This window comes from Caenorhabditis briggsae, assembly GCF_000004555.2.
Source record: "Caenorhabditis briggsae complete genome, chrV, whole genome shotgun sequence".
NCBI classification, from domain to species: domain Eukaryota; kingdom Metazoa; phylum Nematoda; class Chromadorea; order Rhabditida; family Rhabditidae; genus Caenorhabditis; species Caenorhabditis briggsae.
The window spans coordinates 3,021,135-3,029,349 of NC_013488.2; the positions used below are offsets into that span (position 1 = coordinate 3,021,135).

At 37.6% G+C, this 8,215-nt stretch overlaps 2 protein-coding genes across 2 annotated transcripts in view; both read right to left on the minus strand.

Moving 5' to 3' along the window:
* The window catches only part of CBG16972, a gene marked incomplete at both ends in the record, with an annotated part of 4,985 nt that extends 2,977 nt beyond the window's left edge, over positions 1-2,008 (minus strand). Inside the window, 4 exons of the mRNA XM_045236763.1 lie at positions 95-301; positions 344-487; positions 1,659-1,894; positions 1,948-2,008. Of these exons, the coding sequence (XP_045096098.1) occupies positions 95-301; positions 344-487; positions 1,659-1,894; positions 1,948-2,008 (648 nt within the window). The remainder of the gene's footprint in view (positions 1-94; positions 302-343; positions 488-1,658; positions 1,895-1,947) is intronic.
* A 1,059-nt stretch (positions 2,009-3,067) lies between these two features.
* Positions 3,068-3,433, minus strand: CBG26830 (the record flags this gene model as incomplete). The annotated part of the gene is made up of 1 exon (XM_045236764.1): positions 3,068-3,433. One exon carries the CDS (start codon positions 3,431-3,433, stop codon positions 3,068-3,070), a length of 366 nt encoding a protein of 121 aa, XP_045099928.1.
* Between the last annotated feature and the right edge of the window lie 4,782 nt (positions 3,434-8,215).

An 8,215-nucleotide genomic window follows, 5' to 3' on the forward strand; every position in this document is an offset into this window, starting at 1 on the left:
CCCGGTGTTTCCAAAAAGTTTGTTCACATCTGCTAGATGATACAAAAGTTCCTGAATGCAACTTAATACTTCATAAATACCACTATCTGCTTACGTGGGTTTTCATTGTGATATACTCCTTATTAGCTTCCGCCAAATACCAAGCTGCAGCGGCCGACAGCTGAATATCGAACAATGTTGGAGCTTGCGTATTACTGTACATCTTATTTGTCAGAAATCCTAAGGCTATTAGAACTAGTCTAGCCTTTGGTTTCATTGAATCTGATACTAGGGCTGTCAGAGCAAGCGTGAGACGGAGGTGCTGAAAACGAAAATTCTGTACTGTAATTTTGCAGTCTCCTACATGAGTTTTATCTGAGCCGTTGCGAAGGTTTTCAATGTTCTCGTAATTGGAATGCAAGTATACGAATATCACGCGCGAATGAGCTGGGATCAATGACGAATAAGTCTGACTTTCGGATAAATTTTGTATCTGGAGGAAAGATTTCTGGAAATAGAGGTATCGCTACAGTACTATACTGGAATATTATTAGTGTATACCTTTCCGAATACGATCAAAAAGTCCTTCTCCGGTATTGTGCAAAATGTCAATCGGAGTATTGTAAGGTGCAATGACCTCTACAACTTTAGAACTTTTCGATGAGAATCCATTTCTCCGTTTTTGGAATCCAACACAGTCAGATTTCCGTATCGTTGTTCTTTTCGGCTTACACCACCCCGCTTGTACAGTGTTTCTTCGCTCAGACAGTAGAAACAAGACATACTAGATGAATGTCCTTTCATACCAAAGAAAGATCTTTTCGCCTAAAAAACTGATGATTGATAAACTAGGAGATATTAGTGCACCGGCTGATCTGCACAACACGTAGTGATTTTGCAATCGTAAGTAATGTTTCCAACTCTGCCAGTGTGAGCTTCTACATCAGAACGGATCTTTCCAAATATAGCATTCCACAGTAAAGTTGATGGATTTTCACTACATTCGACTGCTCCTTCTAGAATCAGGTTGCACGATTTCTGCATCTCGCTAGACGGCAAATCCACCAAAACAAGGCTAACAGGCCATAATTTCCTGAACTGCATTATTGATCCGAGGTTAAGTGAAAAATTACTACTTTTTGTTACCCGAAATCTGAATTCCATCAATTGAAATAACAGTGGAAAGATTCAAGTGATTCTGAAGTTCTGCTTTCCAATATTTAGAGAAAAAGGGGCTATTCAAATTATGAACGATATTTTTCCCTTCTTTCAGTTGTTTCCTGATTTCCATGATCTTATCAATATGTAGTTCCACCAATTCTTTTAATTGGGATCTGCTACCAATACGGACGAACGTTGCAGTAGCACTGTCGACGCATTTATTACTGTAAAAGGGAGAAATGCTCAGTCACTTATACATATCCGTTACCATTTCTCGTGTGAAGACAAAAGTCACCACACCACCACACCACCCTCACCACATGCGTTACAGTAGTTGTGGCATGAAAAATTACTTTTGTAATGATACCATAATTTCCGCGCCTCTTCCGCAAAAGTATCCTCTTGACTAGTTAAAAGTCGTTCGAATTCTGAATGCGAAAAAAAACTACTTGTTTTCATAAGTTTCCTATCATTTACCTCTATTCGACAATCTACTGATACAATTAGATGTTACGAACAACAATACGGGCGTCGAAACTTCTTCTATCATTCTGTTCAAATCTAAACCAGGACAGTGAATCTCTAAGTTCTAGCATAATACCTGTCTGCCCCCCGTCATCCTCATCCGTGTCCTCATCCTTATCCATATCTTCTAATTCCATTTCAAAATCTACATTGGAAGTATCTTCGAGTGTTGCCATCTCTTTGACTGCATACGGAACATCATCTTCACCAACCCTTCTTTCCTGACTGCCTGAAAGTTTGTTGTACAATGATGCAATGATGATGGACAACAATTAATCTTACTTGTATCATTGCTTCCCATTCCATGAAATGGTCGAACTTCCTTATGTGTCGTACGAGGCATGATTTAATCTGATAAAGTTTATCCTTCACACATTATCTTTATAGTTTCACCACTAGAGCTACATCTTACTGTACTAGTTATCGATATTCAATTTTCTCGATGAAAATTGAATAGAAATTTGCATTTTCCAGCAATAAAAAAGTAGTTAACTCACTCACCATAAAATAATACACTTAAAAATTTCAATAAAAATCAGAAAAATATAAAATAGAACCAGAAAGAATTTAAAGAAATAAAAAACACACCGGCAGGCGGTTTTCGCGATAGGTCTATTATAGGTCTATTATAGGACCTATCGCGAAGGCGTTCGCGATAGGTCTATTATGAACTCTGTGTTTTCGCGATTGGTCTGAAATCAAATGCGGTATGGATAAAGCTTCGTGATAGACAAGTCGCGAATCACCTGTGTGGTGTACTGGTTATGAGAGTGGTATGCTGGCAAGGAAACATGCGGGTTCGATCCCGCTTTTGGAAATCTTTTTGAAAGTTTTTTATAAGGTTTACTGCAGCACAGTGGGACTTTCACGATACATCTATGACGATTTTCTCTCTCGAATTTTTTTTTGCAGCACTTTCTCTCAGTAACTTTGGAGTGTTTCTATTTTTAAAATTATTTTTTCCGATTTCGAACCAGTTTCTGGTGAAAATTCTTAAAATTAGGTTAGCTATCACAATAAAAATATCAACAAACCCTTTTTCTACACTTTTCGATACTTTTTTCTCTGTGTTTACCCGTCTGAAATCGAAATTTCCGCAGAAAATGGCTCGAGAAATATATCGCTATTTTTCCGCGCGGCAGCCTTGCGTCGGCGACGCCCCGCCCACTCGGGGAGAAAATGAAGGAAAATGAGGAGCACAAAATGAGCTGTAACTCGGGTATAAGGGAATATTTTTGAACGAAAATTTGGAATTCTTCTTATTAGGGAGTGGAGATTATTATTAAACAAAAGGATTTCAGGAAGAAGCTGATATCTAGTGCATCTGGAATTAGAAAAAAAAATTAAAAATTCAAATTAAGTGTGTAGAAACACTACAGTAGTTATCTTCAAGTTTAACCACTTACGTATCTTCCGGTTCCCAAATACCGATTTGGATGATACTGTATCCACGATAATAATATAAATTATGAACAGAGCTCAAACTGACCAGTATGAGAAAGTAGCCGAACAGTGGTTTAGAGATTTTCAACGTCGTTCCACCGGCTTTCATGATAAGTAATCTTGTAAACGCTAAGAATACTCCAAGCCCGAAAGATGATTTTTCGAAAACAGCTTGAAGAAAATCTCCAATAAATAATGGGTACATGTTCCAATAATTATACTTATTGATGCACAAGTTGTGAGACCCATAGAACCAGTATCCTTGAACTCTTTCGTAAACGTTTTCAGACAAAACTATCAAATCACATATTTCAATTCCAATCATTGTAGAATTAGTAGAAGATGTCCTCATAGAATTATGAAGTAGGATGTGGGATGGTCATAACTAATCCAATTGTAGAAATCACGAATTGAACTATGAATACATTTTCAGCAATGCCGTTGATAAAATCGATCAGTTTTTCATTCAATGATTTGTTCATTTCTGAGAATTTGGAATAATAATTTGGATGGTAAAAAAATAAATTTTTTCAAGTTTTGGAGATGAATGAACAGGAAAACCAAAAAAGAAAATTATATATAGGAATCTTGGTTCGGCCAAATAAGATAATTACGTCTCTTGACAGCTAACAGGTAGACAATTGCATTTTTTAAAAATGCACATCGTGGCTACAGTGTTATTCATATTTTTTAATTTTTTTTTGAAAAATCATAAAACAGTCATGGCACATAGTACGGAGCAGTGTTGAGCGGAAATACAATTTTGCTTGACGGAAGACGGAAGACAGACACAGAACAAAACTTTTTGACGGAAGACAGGACACGGAAGACGGAAGAAATTTTTCCGGACGGAAGACGGAAGCCGGAAGACGGAATAAGAGATTCCACGGAAGACGGAAAATCGAAGAATTGAAATTTTAAATTTTGAATTAGAAAATACTTTAGATTCGAATTTTGGCATCGGTTTCGCAGTGAGACGGATCCGTCAAAAGAAAATTGACTCAAAATTCAACAAATCCTATAAAATTCTAGTTTTCCGTTATTCGGGATTTTTTCCGGGCTTTACGGAAGACGGAAGACGGAAGGCGGAACAAAATTTTCCCTGACGGAAGACGGAATTCCGCTCAACGCTGATACGGAGGGTACAACAATTCGGGAGTACAAAATTCGGGTACAAAGTGATTTAGGGGTACGAAATCCACGAACCGGGGGTACAAAGTTGGAATTTTTCAAGCATTTTGTACCCCCCCCCCCCCCTAATGGCTTTGTACCCCAATGACCCCAAAAATTTTGTACCCTCCAAATTATTTGCCCATTATTAATTTTTTTTTTCAATATTAATTCAATTTCCTTTTTCCCTCATTTTTTCTAATAAATCATATATCGGCAATCTGATCTTTGTGTTTCCATGCTTGTTATTCATATTTCCTGGTTTCCAGGTGGTAATATTAATCGGAACGCTTTATTAAGGCTTGTCTAGCCATAAAAACTTCCCAATACAAAAAAGACATTCCTCATTGTGTCTCTAAATGTCCCAAAACTATTCCATTTCCGATTTTAAAGAATTCAATGAGTCCTCAACCCAACAATTCCTTGTAAAAATGGGAAGCACTATTGAAATGATTGCTCAGATTTTCTTCAAGCTCACTTTCATTTTTTCTTTCATCGGAGCTACAGTAAACGTATTCCATTTATTGGTTTTATTTCAAAAATCGATGAGAACCATTGGTGTGAATATATTATTGATTGTAATTGCAATTAGTGATTTTTTTGTGATGATCATTCTCACTTATCAGCATTTATTGGTTTCCCTACAGCAAGGAATTTCGTTGGAGTGGTATGCGATTTTCCGAAATTTCGAAACTCCAATTTTTTATTGAATCGAATATTTGGAATAGTTTTAAAATGTCTAATGATCCAAAATTCCGATTTTCAAAAATTCCAAAGTTGGATCACGGAAAGTTATCATTTTCAGCATTTCACCTGCAAACCCTGTAATCCAACAATTCAATTTTTATCTGGCTTTCTTTAAAGACGATTTTCGAAGACTATCAACGTATCTAGGTCTTCTTATGGCCTCAGTACGCTTTTTAATCATGAAAAATGCGTTGAATCCAAATTTCGACTTTTTATCAAAACCTCAATTTTCACTTAAATCAATTTTTATCCCCCAAACTACAGTATCCCAGAATTCACTTTTGTTAAAAGCGACAACGTTTTCAGTGCCACGTGGCTTTTTGAGATTATGGTCATGTTTGATGGGATTTTGAAGGTTTCCAGGTTCTTAAATAAGAAAATAACAAAATCAGCTTTTTCAGATTGTCCCCGCAATTGCATTACCAATATTAGCAATTCTGCTTTTGCGGGAGTTGAAACTAGCAGAAGATTCTAGAAGAAAAATTTCAGTAGCCAGAGCTACACGGAACAAGGACCACACTTCAAAACTAGTGATTTGTATGACAATAGCATCTATCGTAGCAGAAGGTCCCACTGGAGTCGCGGTTTTTATTCAAGGTCTTGCCACGAACCACTTTGGATTACTGTAAGTCATCAGAATTAAAAAAAAACCCTGCTAAAAATTTACAGATCAATCATAAATGATATCATCAGCATTTTATTGATTTTCGTCACTTTGAATGCTACGACTCATTTTATAATTTGTATTGGAATTTCGAAGCAATACAGAAATGCTGTCAGAGAATTATTGGAATATGAAAAACCGGCAAAAGCGGTTTGTTGAATTATTGAAAATTTGAACAAAAAGTTTTTTCAGGTAACAATAACGGCAAAATCAAGTGTGGCAAGTATCGCGATAACAAAACAACTGGATGTGAGAAGAAGTTAATGATTTTTTGTTAGGTGAGAAATAAGCAGAAAGGATGTGAGAAGAAGTTAATCGATTTTTAACTTTTTATATTTTTTAATATTCTTGTTGTCGATAAAACCGCAACTTCGAAATTCGGAAATATAGAGCCACAAATTGAATGTTCTGCACAATAAAATTTATCATAATGAATGTTCATAGCTATAAAATCATGTTTTTCAATTTCTTTCAGGTTGGCCCTAGACAAAGAAAAAGCGGGCAAAGTAATACATATTACCACTTGAAAATCACATAATCATTATCATTATCATTACATACTAACGCCAAATCCTGCATGTTTAATTTAATTTTATTTATTTATTGACCAGGTGTAATGAAACAATAGAGGGCAGGACATGAAAGACTCAGAAAAAATGCCCCTCACGAGGCCGATCTGAGTAGGGGAGCAAATAAATCAATAGCGGGTAATACTGGAAGAAATTAAGGATTCAAACTCGGAAGGTAGGAGAAATCGGGTAACTTGGGAAGTGATGGCGTTCCACAGGGGAACAATTGAAGAAAAATAGTCAGAGGAGTAGGGCTGAACAATATTAAGTTCATAGGGCGACGAGGGGAGGAGGAGTATTTGACATGTGCATTAAGGTTAGGAAAGTAGGCAGAGCCATTTAAAAATTTATAGAGAAGAATTAGTTGAGCTTTTAGCCTACGATGTCGAATGGAGAACATATTGAGGATAGAGAGACGATCAGAATAGGAACTGTACTGGATATTACAACGCTGGAAAATACACTTAGAGAAAAATCTTAAGGGAGATTCTAGTTTTAGAGCAAGGCGAGAAGAAGGCGGAGGGGAATAAACTACAGAACAATATTCAAGAATCGGGAGAACATAACATTTGAAAAGATGAATGTAGAATTCTGGAGACTTAGATCTAAATGACTTTAAGAGTTGTTTGGAACGGAGAAGAGCTAGAGATGTGATTTTGTTGATGTGAGCAGAGAATTTGAGAGAGGAATCAGTAATGAGTCCCAAGTCCCGGACGGAGGAGGAGGGAGTAAGTGTGACACCCGCAATATTGAGAGGATGGGAAGAATTATGGGAACCTAGGCGAAGAAGGGCAGTTTTAGAGTGGGCAAGAGGGAGATGGTTGGCGGTAGCCCAATTTACAACCATGTTGATACCAGTTTGAAGGGCGATTGGGTCATGAGAATACAATTTGATATCATCAGCAAAGGCGGCAAGGTGAAGAGAGGGAATTTGTTCAAGTTCTAAGAGCAGATCATTGATGAATATGAGAAATAGTAAGGGACCGGATACTGATCCTTGAGGAACACCAGAGGGAATGACAGAGGAAGGGGGTCCAATAAAATCATAGATTTTGACAGAGAACGTTCGACCAGAGAGAAACGAGGAGAACCAAGCTACGTAAGATTTAGGGACTCCAAAGCTAGCAAGTTTCTGGATGAGAAGTTGATGATGTACCTGGTCGATGGCTTTGCGGAAATCGAAAAAGACGACGTCTAGTGTATTGTATTTCAAAAGGTAGCTTTATAATTCGAAACAGATTGAACTAGAGAGGTGGTGCAGGATCTGTAGGAAAGAAAACCATGTTGAAGACTACTGAATTGATGGAGGAATTCCCATTTGATGCGATCACATACCAATCGTTCGAAAATTCGAGCGAAAGGGTCAGTAAGCGAAATGGGGCGATAGTTTTCGGGCGATGAAGGAGAACCCTTTTTTGGTATGGGAACGACTACTGCGTGTTTCCAAGAGTCGGGTACATGTGACGTGGAGAGTGAGTCAGAGAAGATAATCGATAAAGGTAATGCTAGAGTGGTGGCGCATTTTTTAATGATAAAGTAATTGGCCGAATGGGGAGAATAGCCACAACAGAAAAAGGAAGGTGCTGATGACTTATTGCGGGAGTGATGGATGCGGATGAAGTGAGATGATTATAATTAGAAGAGAATGTTTTGGTGAAAAGGGTGGATTTTTCGTGTTCAGAGGTTATAAGACAGCCATTAGCAGAAAGAGGTGGGACTTTAGGTGAAGATCTAATTCTACTTTTGATGAGGGCGCGGGCAGCACGACAGTGTGGGGCTGAGAGGATTCGGAATTCGTCACTTACCATTTTCTTATTGATTGTACGAGTGAGAGATTTGATACGAGTTCGAACATGGAGAATTTTCCTGGGAGCCGTAGTTGGAGTTTTAAGAAGCTTGGAGTAGAGGTGCCTTGCCCGTTTAAGCTTTCGAAATGGTAGAGAAAAGGGTTTGGATT